The following is a 24,561-nucleotide window of genomic DNA, read 5'->3' as shown; positions in this document are numbered from 1 at the left end:
TAAGTTCACCTTAAAGTTTATATTGCTTTAATGGTTACCTTTATAATTATGTAGTACCTTCAGTCCTCTGTTTCTTTAACCATACATTCTCAGTGGAGGCAGTATTGTCACCAACCTACTGGGTATTGGTTTTTAACTATCACAGTGGCTTCCCTTGAGTTCTTATATTTCTATGATTTTTTTCCTTCCTAAAGTTAATGGCTTCATAAATTTTTTATAGTTCAAAGTAAAATATTTTAATTAAAATTTTCATCTGTTTCATGGCCACATTTTCCTATTAAGTATTCTTTATCTGGTGTTTCACTGATCTTCTTTACCTTTTTGTTACTCAGCATAGAATGAAGCAGTTTATATTGGCCCAGGTATTTGTAGGACAGTCTATTTCTGTCCAGCCCTTTGAGATTTTTTTGGTTGTTTTTTTCTCAAGATAGTTTTATCACTTCAAAGTGAGTTTCTTATTTAAATTTAAAAGAAGTATTTTTCCCTTTATTTCTTAAATCTGCACCCTAGGATTCCTCCCTATTTGCTATCCCCTGCTTGCCTTCCATTGAAGCTGCTTCCTATTTAGCTTGTCTTGGCAGCCCTTATGCATTTTTCTAATGTATAGATTATATCAGTCTCCTCATTTTGGTGAAATAGAGTTTATGGACTTTTTTTTCTATTCATCTATTTTTATATGAAATGCAGGAGAATAAGAACTTGCTGTCTCACACTGTCCTATTTTTACTGGAAGCTAAGTCTTCTCTCCTAATTCAGAACAAAGAATCTAGTTACTTTATAGATCTTATTTAGTTTTTGAACTGAGTCCCTAAAATTTGACTACACTTGGAGTTTTCCTCTGTTATTTTAGGAAAGCTTTATATTAATACAGGAGGATTAAAAATGGGTGATTTATCATGTTAATGTCATGTTCAGTTCAGTTCAGTTGCTCAGTCGTGTCCAACTCTTTGCAACCCCATGAATCACAGCACGCCAGGCCTCCCTGTCCATCACCAACTCCTGTAGTACCTCCGAAAAGGAATAGGTGATGTATACCTGGCATGATTTTATATAGATTGTATATTCAAGAGATATTAGAACTAAGTATTGAATTGTGTTCTAGATACTGTGGTAGACATTGGGCAAACATAGATAAAAGAAAACTTACTTTAAAATATCTTAGCATCTACTAGGGTAGGGGATGAACAGGTAATGTTCAGCTAGTAATAGTAAGTATCTACTTTAGATGGTTTTGTGAGGATTATATAAATTAATATTAAGTAACACACTTGTTGTATCAGTAACTGGCTCTGAGCAAATGTTCAATATGTGTTTGCTGTTGATATACTGAGAGGTAAGCACAGGGGACTGTATAAGCACAGAGAAAAAGGGCATATACTCTCAAGAAGGGTTATAGAAAGAGGAAATGCTTGAACTAAGGATGAAGAATTGCCCAGGCAGATGGAGAAGTAGTGGGTAGACTTTTTCGGTAACAAAAATGGCACATACATAATTAGAAAGGTATTGAGATGAGAGAAGGAAACAGGCAAACAGAGAAAGAAACAGGCAAACAGAGAAGGAAACTTTTTTAGCACTTCTGTGAAAAGAAGAGAAGCGAAAAGCAAAGGAGAAAAGGAAAGATATAAGCATCTGAATGCAGAGTTCCAAAGAATAGCAAGGAGAGATAAGAAAGCCTTCCTCAGTGATCAATGCAAAGAAATAGAGGAAAACAACAGAATAGGAAAAACAAGAGATCTCTTCAAGAAAATTAGAGATTCCAAGGGAACATTTCATGCAAAGATGGGCTCGATAAAGGACAGAAATGGTATGGACCTAACAGAAGCAGAAGATATTAAGAAGAGGTGGCAAGAATACACAGAAGAACTGTACAAAAAAGATCTTCATGATCAAGATAGTCACGATAACGTGATCACTGACCTAGAGCCAGACATCTTGGAATGTGAAGTCATGTGGACCTTAGAAAGCATCACTACGAACAAAGCTAGTGGAGGTGATGGAATTCCAGTTGAGCTATTTCAAATCTTGAAAGATGATGCTGTGAAAGTGCTGCACTCAATATGCCAGCAAATTTGGAAAACTCAGCAGTGGCCACAGGACTGGAAAAGGTCAGTCTTCATTCCAATCCCAAAGAAAGGCAATGCCAAAGAATGCTCAAACTACCGCACAATTGCACTCATCTCACACGCTAGTAAAGTCATGCTCAAAATTCTCCAAGCCAGTCTTCAGCAATATGTGAACCGTGAACTCCCAGATGTTCAAGCAGGTTTTAGAAAAGGCAGAAGCACCAGAGATCAAATTGCCAACATCCGCTGGATCATGGAGAAAGCAAGAGAGTTCCAGAAGAGCATCTATTTCTGCTTCATTGACTATGCCAAAGCCTTTGACTGTGTGGATCACAATAAACTGTGGAACATTCTGAAAGAGATGGGAATCCCAGACCACCTGACCTGCCTCTTGAGAAACCTGTATGCAGGTCAGAAAGCAACAGTCAGAACTGTACATGGAACAACAGACTGGTTCCAACTAGGAAAAGGAGTACGTCAAGGCTGTATATTGTCACCTTGCTTATTTAACTTCTATGCAGAGTACGTCATGAGGAACGCTGGGCTGGAAGAAGCACAAGCTGGAATCAAGATTGCTGGGAGAAATATCAATAATCTCAGATATGCAGATGACACTACCCTTATGGCAGAAAGTGAAGAGGAACTCAAAAGCCTCTTGATGAAAGTGAAAGAGGAGAGTGAAAAGGTTGGCTTGAAGCTCAACATTCAGAAAACAAAGATCATGGCATCTGGTCCCATTACTTCATGGGAAATAGATGGAAAAACAGTGGAAACAGTGTCAGACTTTATTTTTTTGGGCTCCAAAATCACTGCAGATGCTGATTGCAGCCATGAAATTAAAAGACGCTTACTCCTTGGAAGGAAAGTTATGACCAACCTTGATAATATATTAAAAAGCAGAGACATTACTTTGCCAACCAAGGTCCGTCTAGTCAAGGCAATGGTTTTTCCCATGGTTATGTATGGATGTGAGAGTTGGACTGTGAAGAAAGCTGATCGCCGAAGAATTGATGCTTTTGAACTGTGGTGTTGGAGAAGACTCTTGAGAGTCCCTTGTACCGCAAGGAGATCCAACCAGTCCGTTCTAAGGGAGATCGATCCTGGGTGTTCATTGGAGGGACTGATGCTGAAGCTGAAACTGCAATACTTTGGCCACCTCATGCGACGAGTTGACTCACTGGAAAAGACTGTGATGCTGGGAAAGGTTGGGGGCATGAGGAGAAGGGGACGACCGAGAATGAGATGGCTGGATGGCATCACCGACTCTGTGGACATGAGTTTGAGTGAGCTCCAGGAGTTGGTGATGGACAGGGAGGCCTGGCGTGCTGTGATTCATGGGGTTGTGGAGAGTCGGACACAGCTGAGCGACTGAACTGAACTGAACTGAACTGAATTATTATGGCTCAAAGAGAGAGTAATAAGAGATAAAATTGTAATTGAAATGTTTAGATTAAGCTGTCATAGGACAGATACTTGTTTATCACTATATTCTTAGTTTCCACCATGTAGTTTGGCAGGTTTATTTGGTCAAATATGAATTTTATCTGCAAAGCTGTGAGCAGCCATTGAAGTATTTTAAGAAGAAGACGTACATTCAGATTTACATTTTACAAAAATTTCCCTGATGCTACTTAGGGGGTAAGGAAAAAGATAGATTGGTTAGGAAGTTATTGCAGTATTCTAGGTAAGAAATGATAAGGGTATAAAGTAAAGCAATGGCATTGAGAATGGAGAAAGAACAGATTGGAACAGATTCAAAGATGGTGTAGATTGAGTTTATAGTATGAATAATGAATGTGCAGAATGGCTATGTAATGACTCCTGGTTTTGGGCCTGTGTAACTGATGGCATCACCGACTCTGTGGACATGAGTTTGAGTGTACTCCGGGAGTTGGTGATGGACAGGGAGGCCTGGCGTGCTGTGATTCATGGGGTCGCGGAGAGTCGGACACGACTGAGCGACTGAACTGAACTGAACTGAACTGACTACAATAGTAGCACCATTTATTTAATTAGTAGGACAGACTTTATTTTCTTGGACTCCAAAATCACTGTGGGTGATGAGTGAAGCCTTGAAATTAAAAGAAATTTGCTCCTTGGAAGAAAAATAATGTCAAACCTAGACAGCGTATTAAAAAAGCAGAGCCATTACTTTGCCTGCAAAGGTCCATATAGTCAAAGCTATGGTTTTTCCAGTAGTTATGTACAGATGTGAGAGCTGGACAATAAAGAAGGCTGAATGCTGAAAAATTGATGTCTTCGAGCTGTGGTGCTGGAGATATTGAACCTGAAGCTCCAGTAGTTTGGCCACCTGATGTGAAGGGCCAACTCATTGAAAGAGACCCTGATTCTGGGAAAGATTCTAGGCAGGGGGAGAATGGGATGACAGAGGATGAGATGAGATGGTTGGATGGCATCACTCCCTCACTCAATTGACATGAGTTTGAGCAAGCTCCAGGAGATAGTTAGTGAAGGACAGGAAAGCCTGTCGTGCTGCAGTTCTTGGGGCTGCAAAGAGTTGGGCACCACTTAGGAACTGAACAACAACAAAAGGTTGTCACTGATAACCTCTTAAAAGTGGTTTCGTAGTGGGGAGTGGTGAAATAGAAATGAATTTACATTAAAAAAGAAAGAATGTAAACTCTTACAGTCATCATTCCAAAGAATATACCTTTAAGTTACTTTGTACAGGGTATGAGTTAAGTTTTACTTTTATCATAGCAGAGGACATAATTAGATAGAGTGTAGTGACCACATCTGACACTTAAGAATTTTGTGATGTTGGTCAAGTTCTTTAACGTCATCTGTAAAAATGGTGTTATTGTTAATAACATATCCCTCATAGAAGGTCAATGTAAAGTCTGGGCACAACTTCTAATTCAAGTCTAACACACAATTTTTTTTTCAACCTTGTTTTGTAGGCTGTTATCACAGGACGATTCTAAGCTTTATGTCCATTTAAAAATAGGATTTCAATACTACACATTTCATTACTTTTTCAAAAATATTTTTCCTAGAATGATGTTTTATAATAACTTTTTCTTTATAGGAAGTTAAAAATAATAGACACTTCCCCTTTAAGCTTTCCTTTATTAAATATTTGCCTGGCAATTTCTCTGTTACAGAACTTTGCCAGGGTTAAAATGCAGGTAACCATGTCACTGTCTTCCTTGGTGGGCACATCTCAGAATTTTAATGAAGAATTCTTAAGACGTTCTTTAAAGACTATACTGACATATGCTGAAGAAGATTTGGAATTGAGGGAAACAACATTTCCTGATCAGGTCAGAAATACTAATTTTTAGAGCATGAACTAAAATAGCAATTGTAAATAGGCATTTCCCAAATTGTTAAATCAAACTTTAGTTTTTCCTGGCAGAACCTGTATTTTTCTTTCGATCCATATGTGTCATAGATAGGACTGAATCTCTGTTTTAATAAGCCACCCTTCCTTCTCAGAATGGTTAATATTTTTGGTGTTTAATTCTGTGAATTTGTGCCAAAAAGAACACTAGACTTAGTCAGTATGGATAAACAAAAAACTATATATGATGAAAGTGTTCCCACTGATTTGTGAAACAATAGTTTGCTTCAAAAACTAAGTTTATACAAACTACCTTTAGAGAAAATCTGAAAGTCAGAACGAAATTTGTTTTATATTCCTTATATCCCTATATGTTTTTTATTTCCACAAGTAGTTCTACTTGTTTCTGGGTGAGAGAAGTGAAAAAATAGTCTGCTGATGAATTTGTATAAAATTTACTCTTCGCCCATCTTACCCCAGCATACCCACACTCTTTAGAACTGTATCAAAATTGTATTGTTTGTTTTGAAAGCTTTAGATTTCAAATCTGAAATATCTTCCAAACTAATTTAATGGTTCTGAATAAATGACAGATGAAGAATGTTTTTCATATAATTCTCTGCTACAGGTTCAAGATTTGGTTTTTAATCTCCATATGATCCTTTCTGATACTGTTAAAATGAAGGAACACCAGGAGGATCCTGAAATGTTAATTGATCTAATGTACAGGTAGCATTTGTTTAATTCACTTATACCTTGTATTGGTGTTGTTAGCTGCTTAGTTGTGTCCACCTCTTTTTTGACCCATGGACTGTAGCCCACCAGGCTCCTCTGTCCATGGGATTTCCCAGGCAAGAATACTGGAGGGAGTTGCCATTTCCCTCTCCAAGTTAACTTCCTGACCCAGGGATCAAACCCACATCTACTGTAATAGCAGATGGACTTTTTACCACCTAGCCTCCTGGGAAGCCCTATGTCTTAAGAGTATGATGGGGCTTAAGTTAATATGATACACAGAAAACATGAGTTTACAAGAATACAAAAATTATTTGTCATTTTCTAATGGTAATTAAAACCCACTCCAGTATTCTTGCCTGGAGAATCCCATGGACAGAGGAGCCTGGCAGGCTATGGTCCATGGGGTGCAAAGAGTCAGACATGACTGAAGCGACTTAGCAAGGCATGGCAGTGGTAATTAAAAAATCAAAATGTGCTTTATCAGATCCCCTATGACACTTCTTCTTTTCAGAATTATGAATAATTGTTCAGTGTATTTACTGATTATCAAAAACAAGATTTTTAAAATAATGACATAGTTAAGACCTTGACATACTGGGCCCTAGAGTTCCTAGGAAGGCTGAAGACCCACATTTTAAATGTAAAAATTAGTTCTTTAAGAAGAAAACATAGTGTATTACTACTTTATTGCAACATTAATTTTACTAATGTTAGATATGGTTTTTGCCTATAGGCTGATATATTTATTGGGTATTTTTAGAATTTTGTAATTCCTATTGTATCTTCAAAGATGTAAGTAAAGCTTGACTTTTTCTTTGCCATTTGACCTTCATTCTTTACAGTTTTGGAGTTTCTTAAAGACAAGAATAAAATATTTCCTTTAAAATTAAGGTGATACAATGAAAGAATCTTTTATAAATTTTTTTCCTTGAATATAAAACTTATTTGGAGCCCCATAATAAACATGTAAATTCCCAGATCTTCCGTTACTGATTATTTCCTTAAAGGGCAGATTTTCATATAAAATGTCTTTTTTTTTTTAAGCTCCCTCCTACAAAAAACCCTGATACTCACCATTCCATGGGCCCACAATTATTTCTCTAACCACACTCAAAAGCATGTTCATACCACCCAAGAATTTGTCTTAATAGGTTGTGTTCAGTAATAGAAGCCTACACACTGAACAAGCAATTTGAATTCCCTTCCAGATTAGGAAGCAAATGCTAATTGAGAATTTCTGTTACAACTAGAATTGCCAAGGGCTACCAGACCTCTCCAGATCTGCGGCTGACCTGGTTGCAGAACATGGCTGGCAAACACTCGGAGCGCAGCAATCATGCTGAAGCTGCCCAGTGCCTCGTTCACTCAGCAGCACTTGTCGCTGAATATCTGAGCATGTTGGAGGACCGGAAGTATCTTCCCGTGGGATGTGTAACATTTCAGGTAGGAACCTGCCTTAAGCAAGGTATGTCCTTTTTTGGATTTAACTTTTCTCACTGCTGTTTATATTCATTCAGCTTATAATGAAAGCACAGACTGAAGGTGATGCTTCATAAGATGAATTAACATTTCACTGTCACTTTCATTAATATGTTTTTAAAGAGTATTTCTTGTTAATTCTCTTCCATGTTTTCTTACCTGTACGTTATCAGTGCTGTGTAAAGTATATTTATTCTCTTTGCCTATACTGCTATGGACTTCATAGCATCTATGAAATATATTCAAAGTATTGAAAATCAGGATAGTGGACACTCTTAATTGGCTTTTAATTAAAATACCAGGTAAACCAGCATTCTCCATTATTTATGCTTATATAAAATATGCTAAGATATGACTCAGAGATGATAGTTTATGCTCTAGTAGGGCTACATACCTCTGACCCACTGGCTGAATTCTTTGCCTCCCAAGAGTCAATTATGCTTTGCTTTTCTTCAGAGCCTCTTAATTCCAGGTTTGGGAAGTTATAAAAATTATTTACATATTTTGTTCTCTGATAAGTCGAAATACAAAAAGAAAGTGAGTTATTGTTTCTGTGAAAATTGTTAATAAGCTGAATGTTTTGCAAAGAGATCAAGACAAATAGAAAAAGATTGAGGGAAAATCTCCAAAAAATCTAGGATAATTTGATAATCTTTTAAGTTCAAGTTTTTACTCTAAAGAAACCAAAACTGAAAATCTTAAATGGAGGTTACATTGTGAGTATTTAGTCAAGAGAGATTACATGGAACTCTGATCTTGAGACCCATACACAAAGAAAAGGCCTTAGATCTACTTCGAGAAATTGACAAATGTGTGACTAGGTTCAAATAAAATATTTAAGGGATGTATGTACCATTTCCTTTTCAGAAGTAGTGATGGATCCCAATCTCATTGGATAAGAGGGCTTTTTATTATACCTGAGTTTTTTCATTAATTCGAAGTATGTTAGGCAAGCCTTGAGACCATTTTTGTATCTCAATTTCCCTCATAGGGAGTTTTAACAACATAAGTTAAATTAAAAATAAACACTGTTTAAGTCACCTTAGGTGTTCTATATCATATTACAATTTTCCTTAGCCCATGATTTTTTAGAATTTTCTTTCTTACAACTTTTTATTAATGGAAAAGTTAGCTAGCAGTGGTGTTACATTTTATTGTCATCTTCGCAATACAAGAAGCTTTTGGAGATTTGTCTGTTAGCTTTGCATTGACTACCCCCCTTTTTTAATAAGCTGATAGCTGTATTTCATCTTCAGTTACTTCATATATATCATTCATGTTAAGAAATTAATTCCATTTTACAAACCTAAACATTTTTTTCCTCCTAGAATATTTCCTCTAATGTTTTAGAAGAATCTGCAGTCTCAGATGACGTGGTATCTCCAGATGAAGAAGGTATCTGCTCTGGAAAGTACTTTACTGAGTCAGGACTTGTGGGATTACTGGAACAAGCAGCTGCTTCTTTCTCTATGGTAGATGACTCTTGTTCATTTCTTCCCACAATTATGTACTTCTTAGTGACATGTATATTTATGCTTTCTGCTTATGACCGTGCTTTTCGTTTATGATAATTTTCTCTAAATATCTTAAGAACTCTCTAGTAATGGATTTTCTTTTCACATTCATCATTGCTTATTCCTTTTTAACAGTCTGTCACTTCCTCCAATGTTTTTCATCTGCTTGTTTGGGAACCAGCGCTTAGTCTATAAGAGGTTTTTTTGTGTTTATTTTTTTTTAAGAAAACTTTTACCACCAAACATTTTCTGAAACCTTAAAAAAGCCTCTGGTGCTCAGGGAAGTTATGGCCTCTCACCCAATTGGTGGCATGATGAGCTCTATTAGGGAGATATTGAAGTGGTATCAGGAACTTTATGAACTACATCCTAGATCCCTTGTCTGACTTCCCTACCATGCTAAAAGTCCAGTCCTGTCCTTCCCCATCTGTATATGAAGAATTGAAGCAGTCATGTGAATCAGAGATGCGAATTTATTGGCGAAGGAAAAAAAATAGCTGAATCCTTGCTTACTTTCTTGAACCATGTTGATAACATCACCTACTTTCTATGAGTTTTCTGCTGAGTGTTTAGTGTCCCAGCACCATGGTTTGCAAGACAGTGAGGTCCATGTTAGGGTAAAAGGGAAGCTTGATGTAATGTACTGTACCTGATGTAGTTAAGTAATAGTACATTACTTCCCCATTGTACTATTATTGGGAATCAGTTGTTCCTTCTCCTGGCCTTAACCCTACCCAGCAGTATGTTGGTTATGGGTATAGATTGAGGAGGCGTCTAGCCCCTTTCTCTGCCATCTTAGTAGTTAAACACTTAGCAGTTAAAGCACTTCAGGCACAAATTACTCTACCCACCAGTGCCTTACTTTTCTTAACCGTTAAATGCATCTTAATAATAGTATGTACTTCAAGGACTGTTGTCAGGTTTAAATGAATTAACCTGTGTAAAGTGCTAATCACAGTGCCTGGCTCCAAGTAAGTTTTAGTACTTTTGCTGTTATCATCCTCTCATCATTATTGGTACTTAGAAGTAACTCGTGTAAAAATGATTCTGAGACTCAAAGAACATTAGGTGTTTGTCCCCTTTAAAATTTCTTGTTTTTGAAGACCTTGATTGTCCTAATTCCATTCCCAGATCTCTGTTCCTTGAGCTTTAGTTTAAGGGATCTGAACTAGTAGGGAAAAAGTTTTTGCTATTAATGGAATATTTTAATAAATATACATTCTCTGTATATGTGTGTAATTTTAACAATTCACAGCAGTGAATTTAGATTGGGTTACAGTAGCTTATGTTACAGAAGCCTCTGTTTTGCAATAGCATTTAATTATGAATTTCATTCTTTTTCAGTTAATCTATTTAATATTAATTAAAATAATTACTGGGATATTTTAGTTACACTGAACATATTTTACTATTGCAGCTACCTGATTGCTTAAATATACTCCTGTGAGCTGACTAGAAAATATAAGAACCATATGTTTATTTTCTTGGGAAAATGCTGATTTGTGAAGCAGTGGGAACTTAGTGACTCTTGGAAAATATCTCTTTTCCTTCACCACAGCCACCAATTCATTATAAGAAAAGGGGATAGCAGTATAAACATGTTTTGTCCCTCACTCTGATTATAACCAGAGCAACACTTGGCCAACCACTAGTAAACCAAAGCCCCTATTTTTTTTTTTTTTTTATTGTTTTTTTTCCCTCATTAAACTTTTTTAATGGGTCTCAAATTCTGTGACAGATTTTTGGTCAAGTTGTTTTCATTAAAAAGTACTGATTTTAAAAACTAGTAACTTAAACTGCCACACACAAAACATATGGTCCACAAAAACATTCTCCTTTCCTTCTGAAGGTTTTACGATGCATTGTTATCATTAACCAGTCTTTTACTATTAAACTTAAATGGCCAATTGAGACAAACAGTTCTGAGACCGTTCTTCCACCACTGATTAATACTGGGGTGGCAGGTATTGGGGATAATATTCATTTAGCCTTCTGAGCTTTCTGGGCAGACTTGGTGACCTTGCCAGCTCCAGCTGCTTTCTTGTCCACTGCTTTGATGACACCCACAGCGACTGTCTGTCTCATGTCACACACAGCCAAAGCCCCTATTTGAATAAAATCTGGTCGCTCAGAATCTTCTTGTGTTTTGTTAAAGATCAGTGATTTTTCCATAGGAGAGTTCCCTTAATGGAGTATTACTCAGCCATTAAAAAGAATGCATTTGAACCAGTTCTAATGAGGTGGATGAAACTAGAGCCTATTATACAGAGTGAAGTAAGCCAGAAAGAAAAACACCAATATAATATACTAACGCATATATATGGAATTTAGAAAGATGGAAATGATAACCCTGTATACGAGACAGCAAAAGAGACCCAGATGTATAAAACAGTCTTTGGGACTCTGTGGGAGAGGGTGAGGGTGGGATGGTTTGGGAGAATGGCACTGAAACATGTGTATTATCATATGTGAAACGAATCGCCAGTTCAGGGTCGATACATGTTACAGGATGCTCGGGGCTGGTATGTAGGGATGACCCAGAGGGAGGATAAGGGGAGGAGGGAGGTGGGAGGGGGGTTTGGGAGGGGGAACTCATGTACACCTGGGATGGATTCATGTCAATGTATGGCAAAACCAACCAATATAATATTGTAAAATAATTAGCCTCCAATAAAAATTTAAAAAATAAAATAAAAACACACACCCACACACAAAAAAGATTTTCTGGGCCAATTTAATATTTTGGGAAGGTTAATAATTTTAGTGTCCTAGGAACAATAGGTTTATGTGATATTTGTGTATCTGTGACTTGTAATAATTGGGTTTCTATGTCTCTGCTCTGAATTTGTTTCTGCAAAAGTTTATATGCATATATAAGGACACAAACATACACACATTTATTTTAGTTAAGTAATTACTTAGTAGTAAAAGCAGAATGTCCAGTTCAAATTATATAGAAGTATAAATATACATATATGTACATGTGTGTATTTTAAATACACAAACACAAATACACACACATATGTTTTCACTCAATAGAAGAGATAATATATTGTGCAAAATTGTTTTATTAGTCGGACACGACTGAGCGACTGAACTGAACTGAACTGAATCAAATTAAACATCAGTAGCATTTGTTTCTGTGTCCTATTGGAAAACAGTATTGCCTTGGAAATATTGTGAGTTCATAAATTGCAATTCAATCTCTTATCGATGTAAAAGAAAGCAATGTCTTATTATTCTTATAGGCTGGCATGTATGAAGCAGTTAATGAGGTTTACAAAGTACTTATTCCTATTCATGAAGCTAATCGGGATGCAAAGAAACTATCCACGATTCATGGTAAACTTCAGGAAGCCTTCAGCAAAATTGTTCATCAGGTAACAATTGTACTTTCTAACTTCAGTGTAAGTGGAGAAAACTGTCTACAAGCTTCAGTGTTGTCAAGTTTAGTGTTGTCAAACAAGTTTAGTGTTGTCAAACTAAATCCCATGAAATGACCATTTTAATCAAGTTACAAATGAACAGTGTCAAAATGATGGTTCATGGCCAAAGCAAGACTCATTAACAAAAATTAATTTAGCCTAAAGTAGATTATGACACAGTGTGGGTAATAGTTATGAATATGATTTTTTAATTGATTTCTATTCATTTTTTGCCAAAAATGTTTTTATATTTAACTTTTTATTAAATGATATGAAAGCTTAATAAACTCCTAATATTTTTAATGATTTCAGCTGAACTTTTAACTTTTTTCCATATATTTTTATTCATTCATCCTCTGACATATTTCTAATGTAAAAGTAATATTTAATGAAAATAATAAATGGTTGTATTTATTTATTCAATTATAATAGTATGATTTCAGTACTTATTTTTACTTCATGGGATCCACATATTATGTTTAAAATTAAAATAAACTTGGTTTAAAAATGAAATAGACTACTAGCAGTTGATTTCCTTGAAGCTAAATCGTTGGATCCGTGGAAATACTCTGAAACGTTATGTTAAGGGTCCTCCCTCTCCACTTTTCTGTACCCTTCCCTGTGCTTCTTGTGCTGTTGTCTGCTGTTGCCATCACCTAAGAATGAAGTATAGTATTGTTTTTCCACTTTCGCGTGCAGTATTAGTCCCACCTTATTGTCTTATCAGCTTGACTTCCTCTTTCATGCCATGGACTAAGCTGTTCTAGATGAACTGATATAATTGAAAAACTTAGTCTTAAATAGGGCTGCTCTCCTGTTAAGCTAGGATTTTATTGTCATTTAATAAAATATTGGAGTTGCGAAAGATCATTAGAATTCTGGATCATAGCAGGTGGGTCTTTTTATAATCAGTTATACTGTTAAAGAAATCTCATCATGGTTTCCCATATGTTACACAAATTGCAAATTACACAGGTCAGGCCTGGGACATCTAGAGCGAGCAGCTTCCAAGAACCTTTCATCCGTTTGTATCAAAGACATTTGAGCAAAATTTCAATTTCTATTCCAGCTTACCCTGGGTACTTCAATGAAGTGCAGCTCCCATTAGTTAGTGATCTAATTTAGACACAAATGAAACAAGCACTTAGCTTTCTTTCCCCTAAATTTGTACTTTTTACTTTTTAAAGTTTTAAATGGTGAAATTTTAGCTTCTAGTTTTTGAAAAACCGATTTATAAAATAATCATAGGTCTTAAGTGAAGGAATATGTTATTTAAAATACCCTAGTGTTTTCTGTATGGAGAAGAATTTATGGTTTATGGTTTCTTACACTACTGAACTTCCTTTGGCTTTTTTTTGTTCTTTTTAAACAGTTTTTTTTTATGACTTGCCCTTTTTTACTTTTTTATTATACAGAGTACTGGCTGGGAGGTAGGTAATGTTTTAGTTAGTTAAAGACACTAATAGATTGATTTGATCAGATTTCTTATGCCAATGCTTTGCCCACATGTGCTAGCTGTGGGCATTCTGTTGCTGTCTGCTGTCAACTGAATTCATTAACCAAAGAAATTTTGTTAAAATACTGTAAGTTATGTTAAGAAATTTGTTATTAAGAGGTTGTAGGCAGTGCATGGAAATCCATATGTTACACTAATGATATTCTTTGGTAAATGAGCCACTTTGTCATCACTTTAGTTTGTTTTTATCCTTTGAAGCATTTTCTTTCGTCAACATTTACACACAAGATTTCCTTTTTTTAACCATATTGTTTCACCTCATTCTACAGAGGTCGATTTATGTGTTATTGCTCAGAGGTGTAAATATAAAATATTTCATCTGATCTAAGATGCTATCAATTGTAAGATATTCCATTATTTCACATTCCTTTAAGAAAGATTAGAAAAACAAACAATCCCTGTGTATTAAACTCCAACATCACATCAGTTGAAAAATAAATGCCAACTACAGAGATACTAAAATATGGGCAAAAAAATGTGCATCTTGGAATTGATAAACGAGTATGTTAAGATCTTGAGTCACTTCACCTTGAGTATAAGTACTACTGAGGGATGAAATTCACTTTTGTCATTTGAATTTTGTTGGGGGGAGGGAGAAACAGATTGAGAGAACTTGAAATTTAATTTGACCTCATTTTCTGACAATGTTAGATAATTGTGTTCAATGAAGACTGTGTGTGCTTCCTTTTAGGGAGTAAGTATAATAGTTAGGCTCATGATGTTATATATAAATCAAATCTTATCTGAAAAATGCCAAAAAGAATTGATTACCTTTTTAAAAAATCTTTCTGGAAAGGAAAGAATTCTATAAAATAAAAAATTCTACAAAATAATTCATTTTGATGAGGTAAAGCAAGGTATTAATAAGACAGTTTATTTAAACTTGAGTATTAATATTTGTTAATTTTTCTGCTTTGCCTTGCACTTTGTAGTCAGGTTTATGTTGATTAAACAGTTTAGGCTTTCTCTGTTTGGTTTTGCAGTTCTTGTTTAGAGACCCAGCTAGAAAATCTTTAGAATGAATGTTACTATTGCATTTGCTTCCATTTCTGAATTAGTTGCCCCCTTTTGTTTTTCTTCAGATGAAACCAGTACTTTTAATCTACCTTAGTTCCCCAGATTAAATGTGTATGACTTTTTCTATACCCAATATAGAACGTCTTATTTTTGTATCTCAATCAAGACTTATATAGAGACTTTCCATGGTTATCTTTGAGTCATAAAGTTACTTATGGATTTCCTAACACACAATGGAAATAGGTGAAAAATAAGCATGAAAGAAGAGACATTGAACCTCTGAGCAGTTTATTACTAGTCTGCTTGATGCTAAATCGACCCCTGAAAGGTATAATTTTCACTGGTTATGACATTAATATTCTATCATCATGTTTATTGCATGGTAAAAGTCACACGGACTTTATTTTCCTGTTTATATTCTTGTCACTACCTTTCACTGGACCTTTAGCTTTGTAGCTTCTAAAATTGTTGCACGTTTGTTTTTTGCTTTTCCTTTGTAAAACTTAAGTGGATGCTTGCATTTTAAAAGTATGTTTGCTACCGTTTGCTGCTTATTTGTTTTGAAATTTCCCTAATTAAAATGCTTTCTGTTTTCTCTTCTCTCTTGCCCCTGGTTGCTGACCCTACTCCCTACTTTTACTATTGTCTATTGTGGTAAGTTCCTATCTTGTGAATATTTTTCTTTTTGACTCTGGGAAAACTTCAGTAATTTCATTTTTTTTAAAAGCTATGGTTCCTAGCTAATTTCCTAGTATTCTTAAGGAACTCTCACTGGATTGAGATCCAGTAAGGATATCTGATATACTATAGAAAGGGTCTTTGACTCGATAGCTCCCTTCTTGATCTGGGCTTATATATTAGCACTGTATTTCATTTTTCACCGTGCTCCTTGATTTGGTACAAATCATTTGAGTTGGCTAAGCTTTTTAGGGCTGTGTGTGTGAGTTTGTGTATGTATGTGTAAAAGATAACTCTAAAACCTGGTAGCAGATTTGATAAAATATTTACCATGTAAAATAACAAGTCATGAACTTTTCTTAAATCATGGTAACTGTTACTTGCTCTGCAAATTTCAATATCTGAATGACTGTTTACTGTTTATTTTCTCTTTCTCAAGTACATTTATTTTTCTTGAAATAATAGGAGATAAAGTATGTTTAAAAGTTTCTTACTTATAATTCCTTTTTAAAATTATATTTGGAGAAAATAAATATTGAATTTCTATATGGAAAATTATATATTTTACATTTTATGTACACATATTTTAAGAGATACATTTATCCATTTATCAAATAGTGAACAGTTTGTATTTCAGAAGTAGATTAATGCAAGTTTATTATGTTCAGAATAATCATTCCCCAACTATTGATAATATAGTCATATAACACTGTCTCCGTTTTTTTCTTCAAAAAATTACAACATATTTCACCATCCGAGGGAAAATATCACCACCCTAGTAGGTATATATTATAGTCTCCAGCAAGGCTTGAGAAGATGGGCTTAGCTTGTTTAAGCTGAAGTCTCTATACTAAGTCACTAAAGAAAAATGAGGTATTCTAACTTTTGAGATTCAAGCATGCGAGATAACTATTTATTAACTCTTTTCATTGTACTGGATGGACATGAAAATGAGCCAATATTTTGGTTTTTATATGCTGAGAAATACTAACCATAGTTCTGGTGCAGTGTCTTCTGTTGAAATTTTATATGCTCTAATCCATGCTCTGGAGAAGGGCATGGTGACCCACTCCAGTATTCTTGCCTGGAGAATTCCATGGACAGAGGAGCCTGGCGGGCTACAGTCCATGGGGTTGCAAAGAGTTGGACACAACTAAGCAAATAAGCACAATCCATGCACGCTGAGGCTGCATGAGATAAACTCATCCAAGTGAGTAAAAGAGCAGAATGGGAAACAGCAAGTTTTAATAGGTGATGGGGGGCAGGAGGCTGAAAGAAGAGTATGGAAAAAAAGCTATAAACTTTTACAACAGGTAGTTAAGTGTGAAAATGTTACGCTCTAAAGAAGAAACTAGACCTATGTAGGGATAAAACATCCATGAGTATTTATCTCAGGAAAGTCAAAGAGGTGAAGTCAGATATGAAGAAAGTAAGGAAAATGTGATAAGAAGAGCTCTATGAAGAGGTACTTTCTGATAGTTGATGACTCCCTAATATTTGGTATAGACCCATGACTAAGCACCTGATGATGTGGTACTACTGTCTGGGTTCTGCCCTTTATGTTATTTCTGATGAGAAAAAGATATGGACAGCAAACATTTATTAGACGATATTGGATATGATTATTTTTTCCTGGACTGGAACATACAAAGGTTAAAATTGAACATCTGATAAGAAATGTGCTAGGATATATCTTAGAAGAATATATCTGATAGGTTTATGAAAATCATCAACCTGATTTTCATACTGATGTGTGCGGAAAGGAGATGCAAACATGTAATAACAATTTCAGTAGAGGACAGTGTTGTAATATAGAGGAAGACAAAACTTAGGGAGGAAGGTACCCAGTAAATCTCAGTTACTCAAGGAAATTCTCAAAAACTCTCAAGGAAAATATCAGAGAAGTGAAAAATGGTTCAGGGATCATACTTATGTCCTAGTATTTGTATATGAGTATATAGAATACAGGAATTAAATAGTGTAATTAAGAGCTTGGACTCAGATGTCAAATATACTAGGATTTAACTCTGAGTTCCACTATTGGCTAGCAGTGTGACCTTGGGCAAATTACTTTTCCTCATTTATAAAAAGAGGGTGAAAATAATGATATCTGAGAGTTGTGATAAGAATTGGCAAAACCCATATAAAGTGGATAACCAGTATCTAGCACATGTGAAGTGAAGGTGAAAGTCACTCAGTTGTGTCCAGCTCTTTGCGACCCCATGGACTATACAGTTCATGGAATTCTCCGGGGCTGAAAACTGGAGTGGGTAGCCGTTCCCTTCTCCAGGGGATCTTCTCAACCCAGGGATTGTACCCAGGTCTCCTGCATTGCAGGCGGATTCTTTACCAGCTGACCAGGGAAGCCCTGCTGCTGCTGCTAAGTCACTTCAGTCGTGTTCAACTCCGTGTGACCCCATAGACGGAAGCCCACCAGGCTCCCCCGTCGCTGGGATTCTCCAGGCAAGAACACTGGAGTGGGTTGCCATTTCCTTCTCCAGTGTGTGAAAGTCAAAAGTGAAGTCGCTCAGCCGTGTCCGACCCTTAGCAACCCCATGGATGCAGCCTACCAGGCTGCTCCATCTATGGGATTTTCTAGGCAAGAGTACTGGAGTGGCTTGCCAGTGCCTTCTAGTAAATACTTTAAAAATGTTGGCGATTATTATTTTTATTGTTATTATTATTATCATCATCATTACTATCACTATAATTACTTGAAATCTTAACACAGTTTAGCTGTGAAATCTGAGGTGTTAGGTTTGCAGGTCAAGCTCTGTGACTAAATAAACTGATAAAAGTGTATGTTCTTTAAGGGGAATAGATCTAATAGATGAGAAGGAGATTACCCCTGTGGGAAATACTGGTATGCCTATCTGAAAAATCAGTTAACTTGAGAGGAATGTAGTGGAGAACTATGGGTGAAGATGAAAGAAGTTTTGGAAGTGATGTCAGTGTGGAAATATACAATAGCCCAACTGAATGTTTCCTGCTAAATAAAGATAACAAAACTAGAAAATACTTATTTGACATAAGAGATTTCAACCACTAGAGACATGGATAGATGAGTAGATGGGTTTCCTTGTCTGGGACATAGTTTCATTGTACACAGGATGGTGGAATCAGTAAGTACTGCTGAGGAAGAGTAATTGGAGTGTGGGAATGGTGGGAAATTCAGAAAGAGTTCATGACATTAAAAGAAGATACTGCAGGAAAAATAGAGGCTAGATTGTAGGAAAATGTATTTTTTTTAAATCCAGATGAAAAATGGGTATCATCCTGTGGTTCAAACCTCTTAAGAGAAAGTAAGATAAAGTGATATCTTTCTTGAAGATAAAGCTATATGACTAAACTTTGATGAACATGATAGAGTCAATGGTTTTACATTAGGGAACGCTTTGTAAGCTGAAAATAAATCTACTTACTTTACTGCACACACTCATTTTCAGGTCTGGTAACTCCTCTCTGATCTTATCTTCTCTGATCTTCACCCTGCTGCATATTCTGCCTTACCACTGTAGCCACTTTACTGTTCTCCAAACACAGGAGGGGACTCCTGTCCTTTGCACTGGCTCTTTCCTCTGCCTGGAACACACCTGCCCCGGAGAGCCACATGAATAACTCTTACACTTCCTTCACATCTTGGTTCACATGTCACCTCTTGGTGAGACCTGCCCTGACCACTCTGTTTTGTTCACAGATTTATCACCAGTGTCTAAACAGTTTGCTGACACATAGTAAACCTTCAATAAATATGTGAATGGATGCATGGTTACCTCATATACGTTGTTTAATGACTTGTACCTTCATTTTTATTCTTCTTCTCTTCCTCTCACCCCGCTCCTCCCCTCTACCCTCCTTCCCTCCCCTTCCCCTGGAGTGTGCTTTCCTTCCCTCCCACATCCATTTAGCCATTCTTTTAGGTTGCAGAATCCTGTTTGTGTGTCACCTTTTTTGTGACCTGGCTCCAACAGGATTTATCTTTCCTTTCTCAAGACGCTTTTTATTAGAGCTTATAACCTTTTGTATTGTAATTATTTGAATACATTTTTTTACTCTCTTGAGGAGCCAAGTCTTACTTATTTTTATTTTCCTGTTCCTGAGGATGAGTTTGAGTAAACTCCAGGAGTTGGTGATGGACAGGGAGGCCTGGCGTGCTGCAGTCCATGGGGTCGCAATGAGTCGGACATGACTGAGCGACTGAACTGAACTGAGGATGAACAGTGGCTAACATATTATAAGCACTCAATATTTTCTTTTTTCCCTTGAACTGAATGTCAGTATGAGAAAATGAATAAAAAGAGTTTAAAATGGCTGCTCAGGAACTAGTTCAGTTTTAAGCTGCATTAATAGAATTTAAGTCCACATCCCGGAGGCAGTGAGCCCACTGATCTCTACACTGAGCAGATCAGTGTGTGTTGTTGCTGTTTCTGGGACACCACACTTTAAAAGGTGCCATCAAAAGGCTAATGAAGTGAAGACAGCATAGTATGAATCATCATATGAAGATGATTGAGGACTGGAAAATTTAAGGGAAGCAAGTTTTAATAGCAGTTTTCAAATATTTAAAAGGTCATAATACTGAAGATTTGGAATAGAAATCTTAAACTGGAAAGCTGTGAGAGGAGTACAGCCAGGATAACAATATTTTAATGTTTGTGCTTCTAAAAAGTAAATAAATATATTCATGTATGGCATTTTTTGGAAAAAAACAATCACAAATTGTTAATTTTCTCAAATGCCTTTTTTTATTTTCCAGGCAGTGGGGCCTTCATTTCTTGATTATATTAAAATTTGCTTTTATTGTCCCATTGGCTTGTTGATGGTTTTAATCAGAATTTTGATTGAATATATTTAACCTATCTAGAGAAATTTCATTTGCTATAGAAGTCAGTTAATTTTGTCTGTTAAAGTTTGAAATAATTGAAACAAAAATTTTTTTTATTAGAAGCCTCCTTTCTTTAGAGACATTTTTCTTTAAAACTATATTTCTTCTGGACAAAATGTGGAGATATTTTTAGTCAACTGTATGTTTTTTTGTTTTGTTTTTATTATCAGAAAGCTGGTAAATTGAGGATCAGAATTTTCCATTTTGCTTTATTATCTGTTTTATGTGTAACTTATTTTACATACCCCCTTGCCTTTGCAGTAAGAAGTAAATAAAGGAAAAATAAGTATGAAACTTACTAGGCTTAAAGAGAATTGAGGTATATAAATAGTTGTGTGTGGCTGTGTATAAAGGCACTACCACAAAATCCTTTGAAACATCTTTGTATCTAAAATGTAAGAATAGCACAAAAAGCTTCCAAGTATTTTATCTTTATAGAGAGAATTTGTTTTCAAATCTTCTGTGTAAGAGTTAAGGTGACCTTAGCATACTTTGTACTTGGGATGAATGTGTGTGGTTAATGTATGCAGGGGGTGGTTTGGGTACTTTAGAAAAACCAACTCTTCTCAAATTGTTTTTCTTCTTTCATTTATGAATTATTTCCTTCCTAATCCCATTTCTAGTTACTCTTACACACAGCAGTATTTTTTATTAGCAGAGGGATACTAATTGTAAATGTTTTGCTTTAGTGCTTCAGGGTAGTCTTGACATTTACTGATCATCCACTCTGTGCCAGATGCTACACTTGACTTCTAACTTTTATGATCTCGTTTAAAATATGAAAAGAGATACTTATACAAAGGCTAATAATGGTAACTAAATATGTTAGTGTTGTTTTTAAATTTAACTTTATGCTCTAATTTTAGGATAATTAAAACACGCTTTATTTTATACCAAGCAACTTTTCTTGCAATAAAGAAAATAAGTTAATTTATCTCAATTGTATGGACTTAGAAAAACATAGACTTATATGGGACGTCACTTGGTACAGTCCCTCAAAAACATAAGCCATATGTAATTAAGTAAAAGCCCTAATTGCACAATGTTATTTGTTAGAAATAATGAAGAAAAGATTGTTGTTTTTTTAACTTTCATTTGAGAAATAATAAAATATTATAGTTTTGAATTAAAACTTTTGACATTGTTTTGAGAATTTTATACTCGTAGCAATCTAAGCAGAATGTGTACGACAAAAAGTCTTTGTATTAAAGTTTCTCTATTTTCCTACACCTAGGATGGTAAGCGGATGTTTGGCACCTATTTTCGTGTTGGTTTTTATGGAACTAAGTTTGGGGATTTGGATGAACAAGAATTTGTTTACAAGGAACCTGCAATAACCAAACTCGCAGAGATATCTCACAGATTGGAGGTGAATACTGTGGTGGTTCAAAATGTCATCGTTAGTTTGTATTTTCTATGATGAATAGACTTTTCAGATCCAGATCTAATCCTTTAATAAGCCAGATCCTGCCAAATAATCTGCTCCTTTAGGGTATAAGGACTTTTGATAAGTACAATAATATTCTCTTGAATTTTTTAAATCTTTGATAGCAACAGTAAAATATTATTATTTACTTGATTTTTTTGACGGTCTATTTTCACACATATTTTAGAAACCCTGTATCTTTCAGAATTACCATGATTTGTGGAGAAATGTATATAGTATTATCCACATTTTGTAGAAAAAGTTATAAGGAATTAATAATCATGGAACTAGAATTAGAACCCCAAGATATTTCTGACCCAAGTGCATTATCTTTTTGGCTTAACTGATTCCTAGTGAAGTAATCTTCAGAACTTAAAAACTTGAAATTATACTTTAAAAACACTTCTTAGAATCCCTTCATTGACTATGCCAAAGCCTTTGACTGTGTGGATCACAATAAACTGTGGAAACCTCTGAAAGAGATGGGAATACCAGACCACCTGACCTGCCTCTTGAGAAACCTGTATGCAGGTCAGGAAGCAACAGTCAGAACTGGACATGGAACAACAGACTGGTTCCAAATAGGAAAAGGAGTACGTCAAGGTTGTATATTGTCACCCTGCTTATTTAACTTATATGCAGAGTACATCATGAGGAACACTGGGCTGGAAGAAGCACAAGCTGGAATCAAGATTGCCGGGAGAAATATCAATAACCTCAGATATGCAGATCATACCACCCTTATGGCAGAAAGTAAGAGGAACTCAAAGAGGAGAGTGAAAAGGATGGCTTGAAGCTCAACATTCAGAAAACTAAGATCACCGCCTCTGGTCCCATCACTTCATGAGAAATAGACGGGGAAACAGTGGAAACAGTGTCAGACTTTATTTTTTGGGCTCCAAAATCACTGCAGATGCTGATTGCAGCCATGAAATTAAAAGACGCCTACTCCTTGGAAGGAAACTTATGGCCAACCTAGATAGTATACTAAAAAGCAGAGACCTTAGTTTGCCAACAAAGGTCCGTCTAGTCAAGGCAATGGTTTTTCCCGTGGTCATGTATGGATGTGAGAGTTGGACTGTGAAGAAAGCTGATCGCGGAAGAATTGGTGCTTTTGAACTGTGGTGCTGGAGAAGACTCTTGAGAGTCCCTTGGACTGCAAGGAGATCCAACCAGTCCATTCTAGAGGAGATCAATCCTGGGTGTTCATTGGAAGGACTGATGCTGAAGCTGAAACTGCGATACTTTGGCCACCTCATGCGACGAGTTGACTCACTGGAAAAGAGTCTGATGCTGGGAAGGATTGGGGGCCAGAGGAGACGGGGACGACAGAGAATGAGATGGCTGGATGGCATCACTGACTCGATGGACATGAGTTTGAGTGAACTCCGGGAGTTGGTGATGGACAGGGAGGCCTGGCGTGCTGTGATTCATGGGGTCGTGGAGCGTCGGACACGACTGAGCGACTGAACTGAACTGAACTGAACCTTTATACAGCTACTTAATTTTCAAAATAAATGATTAACTTTAATGTTTATGAAACTAACCTGTCTTTTCTGCTAGTTGTTCTTTCCAGTCTTTCTCTGTCCTTGTTACTCCAAGTGTGGTCCATGGTAATGGTAATCTCCATTACCTGGGAGATTGTTTGAAGTGCAGAGTCTCAGACCCCACTTCAGATCTTCCTAATCAAAATCTGCATTTTAACAAATCCCCAGGTGATTTGTATTGACAGAAGAATTTAGGCTGGTTTTTATTCTCAGCTGATGAATTTCTTCAGTGTTCTGTTCTTATTGGTGATTTCACACGGCTCAACTTCCACAAACTGGTTCTAGCTGTGACTTCTTGTTTTTTCAAAAGCCTATTAAGTCTTGGGAAATTTTGAGACAGTATTTTTCAAACTTAATGAGTCATAAAAGTTATCTTTGAGGTGGGAGTATCTGTTCTCCTTTGAGGAGTCAGACTTAATTTTTCCTTTTGAATAGCTCCATCTTTTGCCCATGCTGCCACTCAGGGTCATATGGAAAAGTCACTACATTCTTGACCCAGGGTTACCTTTTCAAAATCTGAAGTTATACAGAACTTCAACAAGTTAATGCTTTTATTTGAAAATTCTGGAACATTATGTCACGCGAGTGTATGCTCCTCGGTTCTGTCTCGTCACAACAAAGATTTGGAGTGATGGACATTAAAGCCCCCCTTAGCGTGTCACAGCTCTCGGGTCTTGGACAGACCGTGTTATAGCTCTCAGGTCTCGAACAGACCGTGTTATAGCTCAGTGTTACATCTCTATTTTATTTAGATAATAGCAGGAAAATACATCTTTGAGGCGTGAGGGCATGTCGACCCAAAGACGTGAAGAGAAGAGCGCCCCAGTGCGTGGGAGAGAGAGAGAGAGCCCTTTGGTTCCTCTTTTTATGTCCCCCCCCCCCCGGCCTGCCCTATGAAAATTGGGCTTTGTCAGGAGTGCTGTTCTACCTAAAGTCCTCACTCTGGTCCTCAGACCTTCCTTTGACCTT

General features: G+C 36.3%; 1 protein-coding gene across 9 annotated transcripts in view; it reads left to right on the top strand.

Annotated features, from left to right (window-relative positions):
- DOCK7 (dedicator of cytokinesis 7) overlaps positions 1-24,561 on the top strand; it is a 195,388-nt gene that overhangs the window by 154,218 nt on the left and 16,609 nt on the right. For 5 of the 9 annotated variants that reach the window (XM_055403339.2, XM_055403343.2, XM_055403341.2 and 2 more), the window contains 7 exons: positions 5,189-5,347; positions 5,996-6,096; positions 7,356-7,548; positions 8,913-9,056; positions 12,347-12,478; positions 13,939-13,953; positions 21,863-21,988. In XM_055403339.2, the coding sequence (XP_055259314.1) occupies positions 5,189-5,347; positions 5,996-6,096; positions 7,356-7,548; positions 8,913-9,056; positions 12,347-12,478; positions 13,939-13,953; positions 21,863-21,988 (870 nt within the window). Of the gene's footprint in view, positions 1-5,188; positions 5,348-5,995; positions 6,097-7,355; positions 7,549-8,912; positions 9,057-12,346; positions 12,479-13,938; positions 13,954-21,853; positions 21,989-24,561 lie in introns of all 9 variants that reach the window. The other 4 variants (XM_055403340.2, XM_055403344.2, XM_055403342.2 and 1 more) reach the window with 1 other exon arrangement.

This window comes from Moschus berezovskii, chromosome 4, assembly GCF_049115385.1.
Source record: "Moschus berezovskii isolate FMDL1 chromosome 4, NW_MosBer_1.0, whole genome shotgun sequence".
Classification (NCBI taxonomy): domain Eukaryota; kingdom Metazoa; phylum Chordata; class Mammalia; order Artiodactyla; family Moschidae; genus Moschus; species Moschus berezovskii.
Note: the sequence above shows the minus strand (reverse complement) of the source record. Positions and strands in the feature narration are given on the sequence as shown.